General features: G+C 36.1%; 1 protein-coding gene across 2 annotated transcripts in view; it reads left to right on the top strand.

Moving 5' to 3' along the window:
* LOC137658422 (titin homolog) overlaps positions 1 to 8293 on the top strand; it is a 117229-nt gene extending 108936 nt beyond the window's left edge. Inside the window, exons 12-13 of one of the 2 annotated variants that reach the window (XM_068393125.1) lie at positions 3095 to 6588; positions 6739 to 8293. In XM_068393125.1, coding sequence (XP_068249226.1) covers positions 3095 to 6588; positions 6739 to 7688 — 4444 coding nt within the window. In that variant the 3' untranslated portion in view covers positions 7689 to 8293. Of the gene's footprint in view, positions 1 to 3094 lie in introns of both variants that reach the window. The other variant, XM_068393124.1, reaches the window with a different exon arrangement.
* Positions 8294 to 17135: the final 8842 nt, after the last annotated feature.

Below are 17135 nucleotides of genomic sequence, written 5' to 3'. Positions count from 1 at the left end.
GCTCATCATTTGTTAACTCTAGCATGGTAAATGTAGGCTCTAGTATTTCTAATTCTGAAACAAGACCCTTAAATAAATGCACAGCTGCTCTCATACCCAGCTGTAGGCAGACAAGAAGTCAGTAAGTAATGTCTCACTGCATCATTCTGTACAGAAAAGTGAGGATGAACAAAACACAAAGACTTTGAATGTAGTGAAAAATCTCTTTTTCAAACTGTACTGAACCTTATTGCTGAAAAAAATCCATTAACTTTCTTAAGGTAAGTTCTGTTGCTGCATATTCCTCCAAGTGAACAAAGTCAGCTACAGTACTTCCAAGATTATTTATATCTCTCATTTCTCCAACTTTGTTGTGGCTAGAATCCATATACAGTATTATATACAATGAAAGGCCAATAATTCTTGTTCTTGTTTAGGCTTCAAAGCCTTCTGTACCTCAAAATAAGATCCAACTGTATAAGACTAATCAGTTACCTAATCTTGTTCTAGACTTCAATTTAGTTTCCTGTCTTGAGCCCATCATTGCTCCTAATAATTGAAAATCTTTAAATGCTGGATTTTAAGCTGGTTGACTAAAAAACCAGTTTGTGGGTAAAAAAGTAGAAAGTGTTATTGAAGCAATATCCTCTGCAGATTCTACAATAGGCGTTGTTGTATTTTTACCACAGCCAACACCAACGGGTCGGACTGTACTGTTTTACAAAAGGGGAAGAAGTGGTACGGTTTTCTCTCGACGGGAATTGTATGGAAATGATCATTATACTGTTCTATGATAAGGTTTTCGAGTTCAGTTAGTAATCCTTCTGGAAGGTTTACTGTAACTGAATTCTGTTATGTTATCTCCAATGAAAGGGCCTCCTTGTTGGTACATCTTGAGTTTGAGAAATCTGATGTGTAAGTGGAAGTACTGTATTTCTAAAAACTGACATCAGGTCATTGGTTTGAGTTTTGTTCTCTACTTGAGCAACTACAGTACTCTTATCAATGTTACCTGCCAAAATAATAGAAATTAATTTCCTTTATTGTGTCTCTCATACTGAACCTACCATAGATCTACATACCTTTTTTCATCACTTAATCAATAAATACACAAAGGCTGATAACACTTCATAGGTTCCATCTGACAAAGTTTTATCTAAGGAAGTTAGATAATCTAAACTTACATCCAAATTCTGATGTCCTGAAAATTTTTCTTCTATGAAATTGAAGACAACCTTTATGATAGTGTTTGCAAAATAAAATGATTGAATTACACATGTCCTTGAGGTGTACCAAAAGCTAGAAGTCTCCCTATCTGACAGAAGACAGCACAGGCCTTACTGTTTCCATCCTGAACTTTGTTTGACGACCAAACTTGTTCAGCGGAGAGAGGTCGATGACCGGTCTCCAGCCTCATGTTGCCTTCACCACCAGGAAGAGGCAACTGTAGAAGCCCGAAGATGCGTCTTGAACGACTATATTTTTCCTAGCATACAAACCCAAAGCTATTTATACAAATTGGCGTGCCACCCTGTCCCTCGAGAAGTCCTGCCATAAAGAAAAGTGGTTACTCAGCCGAGAGGTGTGAGTGAGCGGGGTAGCCAGTCTACCCCACCCCCACCCACTAACTAGCGGATAGGGGTAGTTATCCTTCACTAAATATTATCACGGCTTGTCTTTCAGCTACGCTGAAAAGTGATACCCGTATAGATAGCTTCAGGTTTGTATGCTAGGAAAAATACAAATTACTTCCAAATTTGTTATTTTAAACCCCTAAGAATTTGCTTCAGTTTCTCACATTCCTCTCTGAAAATGGACGAAAGCATTTCATCAGAAAATGGGTTTTTATGGTTTTGTAAGAGCCATTGAGGTATTAAAGTAGTGTCTCTAATTTGTTTTGTGGGTGTAGTGTTCCTAATTGCCCCATGACCAAAATGCGATATTCATAATTTGAAGTTTGATCACAGTGGCTCAGGAAAATTTAGATTCACATCTAATGAAAGACTTGAAAGGGAAGGTATTTCCCTTAACCCTTTTACCCCCAAAGGACGTACTGGTATGTTTCACAAAACTCATCCCTTTACCCCCATGGACGTACTGGTACGTCCTTGCAAGAAATTGTTATTTACATTTTTTTTTTTTTTGCATATTTTTTATAATTTTTGGAGAAACTTCAGGCATTTCCCAAGAGAATGAGACCAACCTGACCTCTATGACAAAAATTAGGCTGTTAGAGCAATTTTAAAAAAATATACTGCAAAATATGCTTGAAAATAAAATAACCCCTGGGGGTTAAGGGTTGGAAAGTTCCAAATAGCCCTGAGGGTAAAAGGGTTAAGGGTATCGGCGGGCTTGGATATTACTTTTGAGCTACAGTTTTGAGATTCTCACAATTTTATTATATTGATAACAAAAATTATTTTTACTCTTACTGGTCGAGTACCGATTATTTTTCGAGAATGGATTTTTCACTCTAACTTTTTAGTAAAAAACTGATTTGTTTGAGCCTTGAGACGTTCCAGTACTGATATTCTACTGTATCAAGTGAGTAAAGAAATAAAAATAATTATATTTTTTTGCAAAAGCAACTTTGGAAAGAGAATAAAGGAAAATTTTAGCCGTTTTGTTGCAACTTGGTCGCCATCACGTGACATGGAACTGAAGTACAATATATCATAAGTTATCTTTGCGGTTTCTTCTATTTTTAGCACATAAAGTATAAGAAACATACAGTATCTTTTTGGGGGTTCCCTTTAAGCATCAAGAATGTAACCCTTCAAGTACAGTATGTCACATTGTATTACACTGACAATGTTGATGGTAATAATACAGTATATTAGTCAGTCATTTATTTTAATTGTTTTGAGATACAAAAACTCAGGCAAGTTCTTTTGTTGTTCTAACTTGGTCTTTCTCATGCAATTTTCATAGCTTATATCTATTGTTGTCTCTTCAATAATGTTCACCATTTCAAGAGCATATTTATGTAGCATTTATACAGTATACAGTTCCAAGGTATGTAATGATATTTGCATTTCTTATTTCTGTACTAATCTATCATAATTTAATGCTATAAAAATTGTAAGTCCTCAAAATGGTTCTTGTTATTTTTCAGGTCCCTGTACGGCAAGGAAGGTGTGTTTGATAATGTAAAAATCCAAAACAGTGACAGTAACAATATGAGGATGCATGGCAAATCATTGAAGTGTAATTTTAGTAAAAATTCTGTTTCTCTTGGTATTGAAAAATCTGTAAATGGCAGCGATTTTGATTTCAATAGTGCTGATTTTGTAACAAGTACCCAAGTATTAGATAGCTCTCATAAAATTCCATTATCAAAAGAACGTGAAATGTGCAAGTCCTCTGCATCAATCGACCTTTATCAGGACTCATTTTCAGATTTTGGTGATGAAATACCATGTGGTCAAAGGGATCCATTTTCAGATATTGGGGATGAAATACCATGTGGTCAAAAGGATCCATTACTTGAGAAAGAGGAAAATAAGAAATGGGGTCCTGATCATAGAAATTATATTCCCGAATTATTTGATCATAACTCTGTAATTAGCCAGAAAAAAAATTATAATGAGCAACATTCCTCGTCGGATAGTAATTTAAGTGATATGGAAAGTGTAATCCCACCAAGCCAGCCTACTGACCTTACATTTAGTTCCAAAAAAATAAGCAAATCATTTTCAAAGACAGAGAAAGACTTGTTAGATATAGCAGTGGATAATTCTGATAGTGAAACTGACATGGATATTGGCAATGCAACTTTTAATGTTAGAGCTGAAAGACCTGAAAAAAGAAGTGAGAGATGGAGAACCTCTGGATTAAATAAGTCGTGCCATCAAGATTTAGCAAATCCCCCGGAAGACATAAAGTCATTTGTTGATGAATCTAGTATATTAACTGATGTTGAACCCTTATTTCAGTTTGTTGATATGAACGATTTCATGGATGAAAGTAAACATAAAATTGTAAAACGTAAAAAACAAAATTCTATCTCCAAGTCTGAAGGAAAGAAAACCTGTGGGATATCACTTAATCATAAATTGCCTGGCCAGTCTTTGCCCATTGACGAACTGATGTCCACTGTTAAAGTTAAAACTGAATTAAGAGATGATGATGAAATCTGTGCTGAGTCTCCAGATAAAACTAAGAGTAGAAAGTCAAATTCATTCAAAATATCCAATAATCTTTCAACCTATGAAGTAGAGGATCAAAGTGTTCCCCCCTATTCTTCCAAAATGAAAAGCAGGAACAACGATGACACCAAAAACACAGATTGTGAGATGCTGAAGACCAGTGGAAATAAGACTGAGAGCTCTTTAAAGCATTTTAGACTAACAGACAAAGATAGAGGTAGTCTCAGTAATGGACAAAATAACCTGGTTCAGAATCAGTCATCTTTAACAAATGAAAGCTGTAAGAGTAAAAGGAAGAAAAAATTAGATATTCCTGAAAGTTCTTCAGCAAAGCGCAGGAGAATCTCAGCCTATGCTCTGGATGATTTACCTTTCCCAGAATTCCCCTCACAAGATATAAATGATGACGAGAAGTTTGAAAATGATTATTTTTCTATTAACAAAGATAAAGTTTTGGTAGAAGAAAATTGTCTATTTAAAAAGAAAAAGTCTTTTCTAGGTATTGGATCAAGAGTTCCTGTTGATGTAAACACCAGTTGCAATAAAGAGAGACAAAGAGAGAATGAAAGTGTTGAGAATAAAATAGTTCATGCAAAGGGCAAAGAAAAAAGAAATGCAGTGTCACAAAGCAGTCCAGTGTTCAAAAGCAAAAAATCTGATATAGATAAAACTGAAAAGTCAAAGACACCTAAATCTTCATTAAAGAAATTTAAAAGGATTTCAGGGTATGAAATAGATGACCTCCCATTCCCAGTTTTTCCCTCACAAATTACTGAGGAAGATAATGATGGCCTTTCAAACCAGAATTATAATGAATGCTCAGAAGCTAATACTTTGGTCGGTCAAGCAAATGAAAATAATAAATTGAATGCTGTTGGGACTGAGTGCAAAGAAATTTATTCTGGACCTAAAGAGAAAGATGTAAGTTGTGGGAATAGTAAACAGAATAGTTCACAAAACATTTCTTTACTGCCTATTAAAAGTCAAAAGAGTCATAATAAAAAAGATGTCACACCAAAAAATTCATTGAAAAAATATAGAAAGTCAATAGCCTATGAAGTAGGCGAGTTAACAATTGGAGAGTTTGAATCACAAACTATATTGGGAGAGTGTGCAAAGTTAAAAGTGTCAGATAAAACACCCAAGGAATGTATACTTAAGTCTGGTAAATATTCAACTAGTGGTAAGAAACAGAAGAAAAATCATCTAAGTTCTACAAAAAAACACCTGAATACTTCATCCTATGAAGGGGATGATTTACCATTCCCAGACTTTGATTCACAAGCCAAATTAGAAAACTCTGTTGAAGAAGAATTATTCGATAAAACCCCTAAAGGTTATAGGCTCAAATCTGACGAGAGTAAGAGTCAAAGTAAAAAGAAAAAGAAAAATACTTATAAGGGTTTGCTGAATATATATAAAGAATTATTATCGTGTGAAGTAGATGATTTACCTTTTCCCAATTTTGAATCGCAAACTGTATTGAAAGATGAAGACGAGTTGAAATTCTCGGGTAAAAGAAACAATGAACAGGCACTTGATTCTGCTAAATGTATGGGTCAAAGTAAATTCGAGTTACAAACTACATTTGAAGATAAGAAAGAGGTTGACGAGAAGAAGCCATTTGAGAAGATTTTAGATAAATTTTATGAATATAGCAGTTCCTCAAAAAGGAAAAATAAGAAGTCTAAAAGTTCTTTGAAAAAACAACAAGAAACGTCAGCCTATGATTTAGATGATTTGCCATTCCCTGTGTTTGAGTCACAGTGTGTATTGGAAAAGTCTGATGAAAAAGAAAACTATACAAAAACTATCTGTGATCCTGTTAGTGATTTTGAAGGCCAAAGCCCTGTGTTGAAAAATGAAAAGTTTTCTTCAAAAAAGGAAAAGAAGAAAGCATCTAAGAGTTTGGAAAGATTTACCAACAAAAAATGTGAAAGCACCCAGATTGCTATAGAAAATAGTTGTGAAATAAGTAGAAAATTAGGTAATGTTGAACCAGAAAAAGATAGGGAAAATGGGAAAAGATCCCTTTCTCAAGAAAGTATTAAAAAAAATATTGAGTGTGAAAATTTTCAAACATCAGTAAATTATGTTGAAGAAAATTCAAAAGTGGATTCTGGCATCAAAATTAAGCAAGAAAAAGAGGACGAAGATTCCTTTGATGATTTCATATGTATACCAAGGTATATTAAAAGTGATGGTGGTGTCGGAAGGATTGTTAATGAAGTGCATACGCTAGACTCGTCAGTAGGTGATGTAATTAGTGATTATAGTGATCCATATTCTGAAGTAGAGGAAAACCCTTCCTGTAAAAATCAACACCTCTTAGGTGATGCATATCCTGATAATGTTGCTGTTAAGAAAAATAATATGAAATTCACTAAAACTCACCTGTTCTGCAGTACCCCAGTTGAAAGTGCATCTGTATCAAAGAAAAGTTCTAGTACTGTATTGAAAGGTGAAGAGAATATTAAGAGGAAATTGGAAAACTTGAATGAGGAAGTGGAATCACAGGTACATATGGATCTAGATGATAATGATATTTCAAAAATCTCCTGCACTGTTGGGACATCTGTATCAAAGAAAAGTTCTAGTACTGTATTGAAAGGTGAAGAGAATACTAAGAGGAAATTGGAAAACTTAAATGAGGAAGTGGGATCACAGGTACATATGGATCTAGATGATAATGATATTTCAAAAATCTCCTACACTGTTGGGACAAAAAGGGTTTTTGAAAAAGCATTTTCCCCGCAAGAAGCACATCAAACAAAGAGGCTGAAGACAAAGGATTTTTCACTGGCAAAAAGTAACCCCATTGAAAGCGAAAGTCCAGTATTTACAACAAAGAAATCCTGCACTGTTGGGACAAAAACGGTGTTTGAGAACAAATTAACCCCACAAGAAGAACGTCAAGCTAAGAGGCTAAAGTCAAAGGATTTTTCTCTACTAAAAAGTGACCCCATTAAAAGTGAAACTCCAGTATTTGCTAGTAGGTGTAAATCGAAACTAGGTAAGAAGAAATTGTTTACCCCTGGAGGCATCAGTAATGTGTTAGATGGAAGCAAAAACAAGTCCTCTTTATTATATGACAGTGGTTGTAAGGTCTCATTTTTGGATTCACCTGAAACAAAGATGGTGGATATGTCTGCTCAGAAAAAGATAGGAAAAATTATTGGGAATGATAATAACATCACTAAGGACAAAAAAGCTAAGAGCAATAGAGAAATAATTGGAAATGGATCCAAAGGTTTGGCATGGGAGAATAATGCTGAGGTAGTTTTATCTGGAATAAAGATAACCTTTTCACAGTTGAATCCTGATGATTCTTGTCATAATTCTGTTTCAGTTAAGAAAAAGAAGAAAATGAAAGAAGAGGAAAGTCATATAGGTGATACCAAAATAAAAAACAAAACAAAAAAGAATAAATCAAGAAAAACAAAACTAAAAAAAAAAGTGAATAAGAAATGCAAAAAGAGAAAGAATTCTGATGGTTTTGTTGCCAATCAGTGTCAAGTTAGTACTAAGAAAAGAAATAAAAAAAAGAAAAAAAAAAGTTAAAAATTTAAATGATGTCATTTCTCACTAAGAAATTCAAAATTGAACTCTCTTAAAAAGAAAATGAATAAGGATTGTAAAGAGAAAATAAAAATGCCCCGTGGCATAAAAGAAAATAGAAAAAAATACATCTAGTTTGAAATGATTATCCAATGGTAAAATGTAATATCTCATTAAATTACCTATGAAAAGTAAGTTAACTTCATAAAGAGAAAAATACAGTTTCTAGATTTATATTGGATTTTGATAAAGGAAATGAAAATCAAATTTTTTCAAGTGGTAACTTGATTGCATGAGAGGAGTACTCTGTCTAAAGAGAGGATGTTTATGCAGCAGTTCAGAACTTTTAATGAAAACATGCAGAATCTGAATGAATGGTAAAAGCTGTATCTGACGAATATGGACCAAGAGTAAAATCCTTCTTGAGAATAATTTTTCTGATAATTTTGGACATACTGTATTGTTTCAACAAGTGTTAGACAATTGGTAACTAAGTTATTATCTTGGAATCAGATAAGATTTCAGGTTATAAAAAATGCACGAAATTCAGAGATGTAAAGATTAAATCCATTATGTATGTTTATAATGAAATCTTTTAAACTCTGAAATAGCCTTTAATTTTATCCTTTATATTATATGACTGTAGGCTACCAAATAAGTCATAGTATTCGCCCATGGAACATGTATGTGTGAGTCATGACGTTTACAGCGTTCAGGTGTACAGTACAGTGCTGTGTTTCAGATTCATAGTAATTGAGATGTAGTATTATTATTTTACAAGTTGATTACTTATTTTAATGTATTTTACGCTGACGACCATTCATTAGAGCTGTAATATTGCTTTTTAGTATGTCAATGAAGATAGTGAGGATGGGTATACTCACTTTCTTGCGTGGTGAAGTTTTGACTATCTTTTAAGTTAACCCTTTTACCCCCAAAGGACGTACTGGTACGTTTCACAAAACCCATCCCTTTACCCCCATGGACGTACCGGTACGTCCTTGCAAAAAATGCGATAACAAATTTTTTTTTCATAATTTTGATAATTTTTTGAGAAAATTCAGGCATTTTCTAAGAGAATGAGACCAACCTGACCTCTCTATGACAAAAATTAAGGCTGTTAGAGCAATTTAAAAAAAATATACTGCAAAATGTGCTGGGAAAAAAATAACCCCCTGGGGGTTAAGGGTTGGAAATTTCCAAAGAGCCCTGGGGGTAAAAGGGTTAAGTTAAGATAGTTAGCTGGTGTGTTTATTCTTTTGAAGGTTTTTTATAATTTGTTCCTTCACATAATACAAGCCTGAGACCCTTAGTAGGGGCATGACTTCTGCAAAGCTGGAATGGTCATTAAGCTTTTCAACGAAGTTAACATGGTTGCCTATTGGATGATAGGTAGGCCTCGTCTACCCAACAGATGGATCTACCTTCACTTTAACTTTGACCACTGGTGGAGTGACCTAGTCTCCCTGCCTTTATATATACAACTAGATCCCTGAAGGATGTAAAAGATCTAGAGTTGGTCTCCATCCTTCATGTGAAGTCTCTACAAGCAAAGAAATATGCTTTTATTTGTTATCCTTTCAGATTGTTTGTGTGTTAGGTTGCTCATTGATGATGGTGGTTTCCTGTGCAGGGATTTTGCTTTTTCCTGAAAAGCCCTAGGACACCAAAGGTGATGCTTATATGCGAGTAAAACCGATGTTGGTCCTCGTCAACATTTTAGCTTCTGCAGGTTGCATGACTTTGCAGTGATCCCTCTGAAGTGTCCTTTCATGCTGCTGTAGAGGAATGCCCCTCATCTGTTGGAAGAGTTCGCCACCGGCCAGAAAATCCTTGACTTCAGTGAAGGAAAAGCACCTGCACTTGCCTTCCCAGTCTCTATGTAGCAGTGATTAATCATGTCCATTTAACCCTTTTACCCCCAAAGGACGTACTGGTACGTTTCACAAAACTCATCCCTTTACCCCTATGGACATACCGGTACGTCCTTGCAAAAAACTGCTATTTACATCTTTTTTTTTATATTTTTGATAATATTTGGAGAAACTTCAGGCATTTTCCAAGAGAATGAGACCAACCTGACCTCTTTATGACAAAAATTAAGGCTGTTAGAGCAATTTAAACAAAATATACTGCAAAATGTGCTTGAAATAAAATAACCCTGTGGGGTTAAGGGTTGGAAAATTCCAAATAGCCTGGGGGTAAAAGGGTTAATTATTTTGTAACATTTGAGTTTTGCTTTTTTTTGCCAAATCTTTCAGATCACGAGAGAGGGAGAACCAGAGGGAGAAAGATGTACTAAGTGTAATGATTGTTTGTAGCGAGTAAGACTTGGAATTATTGAAGGCTTGTTGTTTACTTATTTATATTAGGTAGTTGAGTGTGTTTTTTTTTTATTCTGACTGCTGTAGATGATGTTATTTTGAATACTTTGATTTTATGAATAGTACTTACCTGGCAGTTATATATATATAGCTGAGAATATATATATAACTGCCAGGTAAGTATTCATAAAACTTTGTTTTATCATAAAAACTCCATTTTTATGAATAGTACTTACCTGGCAGTTATATATATATTCTCAGCTATATATATATATATATATATATATATATATATATATATATATATATATATATATATCTATATATATATATATATGTATATATATATATATATATATATATATATATATATATATATATATATATATATATATATATATATAACTGCCAGGTAAGTATTCATAAAACTTTGTTTTATCATAAAAACTCCATTTTACCATAATTTTTAGAAGTGTTTTATCTTATTGTCAGTATGTATTATTTTGACTTTGCTTGGTGTTGTTGTGAATGATAGAATTAGTTATTACTAGTCATTTTTTTTTTTCATTATACTGTGGTTAGAGGATGGCGATGTGATTGCTGATGACCTGTCCTGGAAAAGGAATTTACTTATTCTTGATTGATTATAAGGATGATGATGAGAAATGGGCCCAGAGACAGAATTTGATATTGGATACTCCGAAAATGGACTAGAGTATTACCGTTGTCTTACGGAACTGTGGCATGGTGCTGATTATAGACATTTTATGATTTAGTGAAACCTCTAGATACAAAAGTTTCTGTTTACGAAAAACTAATTTTACAAAATGACATAGGAAGATTTTATCGCCTCTTATTACAAAAAAAAAAAAAATTTGCACGCCTACCAAGAATTTTAGAATTTGTCCACCCCATTTTTGTTCAACTTTATACACTCCACCATCGTACTGCTCTCCCATTGGTCATCTCCCTACCCTGCAGGTATCCCTGCTCTCCTATTGGTCTGCTTCTTCATCATCATGCATCTGCCAGCATGCCTCGACCATTTTTTTTTCGGCATTCGCTATCGTTCAGATTGAATTCGTGTTGGTGATTTCGATTTCGTACTTATAGTTTTCATGTTGCTGTATTCAACCCCTAATTCTATAGCCATGGGTCTCAAATGTTGCTGATGTTCAAGGAAGTAAGAAGAGGATGCTTTCTATGGTGATGAAGCTGAAGATAATCAAGAAGTATGATGGTGGTATGTGGTTGAGTGTGATTCCTAAGGAGTATTACCAAAATCCATCGATAATAGGCACCCTCCTTAAGCAAAAGACAGCCATCAGAGCAACAACACCTGAGAGTTCTCCTGCTTGAGGGTACACTCGTACACTGCATTCTATCTATTTTCTCTTCTTGTTTTGTTAAAATTTTTATAGTTTATATAGGAAATATTTATTTTAATGTTACTGTTCTTAAAAAATTTTATTTTTCCTTGTTTTCTTTCATCACTGGGCTATTTTCCATGGGGCCCCTTGGCTTATAGCATCCTGCTTTTCTAACTAGGGTTGTAGCTTAGCAAGTCATAATAATAATAATAATAATGATGTGACTGTCCTTTCTAGTAAGAGGAGCCACATCCATGATGAAATGAAGGGACTTCTTCTCCTCTGGGTTAAGCTCAAGGAAATCCCTGGAGACACGATCACCGAGATGGTAATTTGCCACAAGGCCAGCTCTATTTTCGGTGATCTCGTGCATGCTCAGGACGAAAATGATGCTGGAGAAGGGATATCCCAGCAGGCACCCCCAGAGTTCAAAGCTTCACACTGATGGTTTAAAAATTTCAGAAGACGGCCTGGTGTTTCATTTGGTGATATGGCATGGGGAGGCTTCCAGCTCGGAGATGAAACCGACCAAAGCCTTTGTTAACCAATGGCAGAAATTAAGGAGATGCTATCTTCGTATCATAAAGTAATAAGTTTCATAGAAAAGAAACAGCCCAAAAAAGTTCACACTGGTTGTCTTCGTGCCTGAGTGATTTCAGGAACCTTTTAAAAGTACTGTAGGCCAAAACAAGCTTCCTTGGATTTTTATTTTTCAAAGAGGCCATTAGTAAACTAAAGTGAAGGTCAAAGTGATCTGAAAAAACCCGGAGAAGTGGAAGTGAAGAAAAAATTGATGAAAAATTAGAAAGTGCAAAAAAATAAGAAATTTCATTTTAAGTGTTTCATAAACTTAGGCGTGAATGTTTTCTGCAATTTGTTAATGTGTTTTGTAAAGTTAAAGTGTTAATATTTTATGCAGTTTTTTAAAGTTTTCTGCCACCACTTTTGCTTTTGGACATCGCCCTACTTGATGAAAAGTAAGTCTCCACACTTAAGTATCATTATTTTTCATTTATTATTGCACTGTGTTCAATTATCTACTTTACGGGTATTAACGGATAGGTTAGGTATATTGAATGATTCAGATGTATTTGGCTCTATTTCATTGTTTTTACCTAAATTATAAAACTTAATGTTGGGTTTGGGGGGGCTTGAAACGAATTAGGTGCTTTACATGTAAAACGTGACTCATGATACGAAAAAATCATGTTACGAAAGCCACTCCATAACGAATTAATTTCTTATCCTGTGGTATTACCTTATATGTACTGTTTTTTTGTTTGCTTTAGTTTCAAGTCTAGTTTGGATCATGGTTTTCGTATGTTGTTATTTTTCAGGTTTTTATGAATCGTATGTTATTTAAATTTAGTTTTAGGATATGAAAATTTCAGGTCATTAGTAAGTTTAAATATCCTTCCTGTACAAGAGTCTTCTTATAAGATTATGAAGGTAGAAAGTTTGTTTTGCAGAGATTATTGTCAATAAGTAGGATTCAAGAATGTGAGATTTGTTTTATGTATCCCACCAAATTATTTTGGCACCTGAACAGGGACTGTCGAGGGGGAAAGAACTGGACTGTTGGACTGAAGGAAGTGATGATTTAGTATTTAGAATTAGAATTAATGAAAACTGGAGTAGCAAGTGAAGGAATTAAAGGAGGAATCGTGGTCGAGTAGGGAACAATGGAGAAGTCAGTAGAGAATTAGAAGTTGAAAGGTGAAAACCAGATGCAAAAGGAACAGGGAATTGAAGGGAATTGTTCTAAGATAGAAGAGGTTGTAGAGGTAAGGATGAGAGTGGGTGGACTAATGAATGGTTTTTATGATGGGGCAACTAATGAAGATGAAAAGAGTTCATGAGTGAGGGTGTAGTTGAAGGAGTTCCATCTGCTTGGAGTGATGAGTTTGAAGTGAAAGAAAAGACTAGGATAAGTGATAGGAGAAGAAAATATTAATGATAGTTAAGAAGGTTAAGGTATTAATCATAGTAAAAAGGAGAAGAAAAGTGAGAGGAAAAGTAAGATTGATGTTAAGAAAGAAAAGAAAAAGGTCAGGATGAATGAGATTGATCATGAATGGGTGAAAGTGGTTAGGAACAATTGTAAGAAGTATATAGTTAAGGACAAGATTGCAAGTGTAAAGTTGTATTCAAATGAAGAAGGAATTTAGTAGCGATGCTAGTGATATAAAGAAGATCGAGGAATTAAGCATAGTAAAGATGAAAAGAGAGTTGAGGAAAGATAAGACTGATATTAAGAAAGAAAAGTAAAAGGTCAGAATGAGAATGATCATGAATGGGTGAAAGTGGTTAGGAACAATGGTAAGAAATATGTAATTAGGGACAAGAGTGTAACACTAGAACTGGATTTGTTGTATTCAAATGAAGAAGGAATTTAGTACTGATGCTAGTGAGAGAGTATATAAGACAATGTATATGAGAGAGGCATCTGAGTGTGAGAAATTAAATGAATATAGTAGTAGGGTATAGTAGCGTTTAGCCACAGCAAAGAGATGTTGGCGTTGGCGGGCGGACCAGGCGTCGGATGACGAGTGGTGGCGTGTCGTCCGTGTGAATGACGAAGGGCGTACCTTTCAAGAAGTGGCGAAAGTGACGGCCAGCCAAGTGCACCGCCAGCAATTTGCAGTCAAAGGTAGAGTAGCCGGATTCCGCCTTGGACAGTTTTTCCACTGAAGAAGGGTAATGGCCTGGGCGAGCCGTTAACCACCTGCTCAAAGACTGCCCCAATAGAGACGTTGGTGGCATCGGTGTAGAGAAGGAGAGGTGCACGTGGCATTGGAAAAGTAAAAGCACCGGCGGTTGAAAGGGCATTCTTGAAGGGAAGCTCACTTCAGGTCTTTTGACTTTCCCTTGAGGGAGGCGTAGATGGGGGCAAGAGTGGTGGCTATGGCTGGCAGGAAAGTGACAATTATTTGATCATGGTCAAGAATTCTTGCAGTGCTTTGACGGTAGAGGGCGGGGAGAAGTTGTGAATGGCTCCTACCTTCTCAGGGAGGGGGTAGATTCTTTCAGGAGTGATGCGGTGCCTTAAGAACGATACTTCGTTGAAGCCAAAGTAGATTCTTTCAGGAGTGATGCGGTGCCTTAAGAACGATACTTCGTTGAAGCCAAAGGTACAATGTTCTCAGTGGACTATAAGGCCGTTCTGTTGTAGGCGAGCACAATGCGTAGATGATGGAGGTGTTCCTTTTTGGAAGAAGAGAACACAAGTATGTCGTCCACGTAACATACACAGAAGGGGGAGGTCCCCTAAGATGCTGTCCATAAGACGTTGAAAAGTGGCCCCAGCATTACGAAGGCCAAAACAGGAGTAATTGAAGGTGTACTGTATGTACCAAAGGGGGTGGTGATGGCAGTCTTGGGAATGTCATCTGGGTTTTTGTGCACCTAATAATAGAATTTCAGGAGGTTGAGCGTGGAGAAAACCTTTGCTTTGTGCAAGTAGGAAGTCACGTTGGCGATGTTTGAGAGGTAGTGATCCGGTTGTGTCTGCATGTTTAGGCACCTTTAATCACCACGGATGCAGAGAGCCATCTTTCTTCAGGACGATGTGTAAGAGTGACAACCATGGGCTTGAAGCCTTTTGGTAAAGGGCCATTTCCTCCATTTCAGCAAACGTTTGTTTAGTGGCTGACAAACAATCCAGTGCCAGACGTCTGAATCTGGCGAACACTGGGGGCCCCGTCGTCTTGATATAATGATAAATACTGTACCATTTTTCACTGGAACCGTGAGCGTTTGACAAAGTTTTGGACGTAAAACTTTCGGGTATAATGTGAGGAGGTGGGCATAGGCATCCGTTGGTGTGCTGATGTGGAGAGCGAGGTTGGAGGGGTCGGGTTGGAGAGGCGTCGAGAAGTATGAAGTATATCGACCAGGAGGTGGAAGTTTGAGGAAATCAGCACCAAGGATTGGCAATGTGATGTCAGCAACGAGAATCTTCCAAATATAATTGGTCCTTCCAAACAAAACTGTGAGGTTTTCATAACTGTGGATGGGTATCGCAGATCCGTTGGCAGCTACCAGGCGGATGTCAGCATACTTAGATAGACTATGTAGTGTCCTGGAAAGTGGCCTTGGCAGAAGGAAGTGACAAAAATCGCATGCCCATACTTGCGTCATGAAAAAAGAAAAGATTAGTGAAGGGAGGAAACTGCCGCAAGTAAGGGCCTACTTACATGTGTTTTGGCCAATGACAACCATTCACACATTTCTTCGCAGCAGCCCCGAATTTGTAGCATAATTGCGGCCGATGTGCGTCGGTAAGTGGCTGGAGAGGTCGTTGGTTGGGGCGTAAGCGAAGGATGGTATATGTGGGTAGTGGGCGTTTTTGTCCCTGCTCTGGCATGTCACAGTGTGGGTGTCTGTGTCTACTGCATTCACGTCGGCTTCGGTCGATGTTGAATAGTTGTCCACTTCGTCGGGAGTGGAGGCGTTGATGGAGGTCTTGTAGGTGGTGAAGTGGCTGTCCATAAGGGCATCGACTTTGGTCATCAGGTCCTTCATGGGAAAAATATCAACATCGGGGATAGCAACACGAACAGGTTCGGGTAGGTGCCGTACTCAAAGGGCACGAAGTAGATTCATGAGGAGAGCCATCTCTGGCAGGTTGCAAGCTAGTGATACCAGTAATTATAGTTGGAATAGAGAAGTGCTGAAGGTGATACAGTGGAATATTTTAATAGCTTGTTAAAAGTACAAAATAAGAACTGTAAATTTACCTTTAAAACAATGCCAAAGTTAATAATTACAAGGCAGTCTCATATTAACTTACTTTAAATGTTTTTTCCTAGTCCTGTCACATGGAAACCCCGTACCCTATAGTACCTGCAAGATTTCTTTATCATATACATTCCGCTTAATTGTCAATTCCTCGTTATACATCAAAGCACTTGTATGAGTTTATGAATACACAGTTTTATCTACAAAAGATATGACCAATTATGTATATGGAGGGACATGAAGTTGAATGAGCAGAAGAAAATTGATATTTGATTATGACAAGATTAACCACAGATTTGTGTAGAAAAGAAACCTGAAAATACTTTATTCATAAACAGTAAGAAGTCATTATTTTGGACTGATGATATTTGATTAACATCCTGACTTGAAGCATTAAATGTAGTAGGACATAATTAACCGAAAATAGAGCTTTCATTCAGAAATCAATTATTACATAGTCATAAAAGTAGCATGTTACTTAAGTATATAATAATATTAGCCTGCCTGAGAAGCTCCATAATAGTACACCAAATTAGACAGTCAAATCCATGAGGAATAAATCTCCACAGAATATGGTAACGCTAACCCATATCTAGTTTCATTGGCTACTTATTTTGGCTCTATATACCATCATAAATATAAACGAGTTAAAGCGCGGACAAATATATGTTTAGGAAGCCATAATACAATAAAATTATTGAGAAACAAAGAAAAAACCTAATCGATAGAACAGTAAATATGACGCCTGTCATAGATCAGCCGCACTGTTTGAGGTATCGACTCGGATGGGGAGCCGGCTGCCGGTGTGACGGTGTCCGTGGGTGATTTTGGATAAAAATAGTTCAATAATAAAAAAAAATAATTAGTTTTTATTACATTCAGCAATCGTTTATTTGACAAACTTGGTCCCTTTATTCTTTAGTATCCGGTTTACAGGTTTTATGAAGAAAAAAAAATGTTTTCAGGGGTCACTAGAACCTGCAAGGGTACAAGTTACTATGTAACAGGCGCTTTTA

This window comes from Palaemon carinicauda, chromosome 19, assembly GCF_036898095.1.
Source record: "Palaemon carinicauda isolate YSFRI2023 chromosome 19, ASM3689809v2, whole genome shotgun sequence".
Classification (NCBI taxonomy): domain Eukaryota; kingdom Metazoa; phylum Arthropoda; class Malacostraca; order Decapoda; family Palaemonidae; genus Palaemon; species Palaemon carinicauda.
Note: the sequence above shows the minus strand (reverse complement) of the source record. Positions and strands in the feature narration are given on the sequence as shown.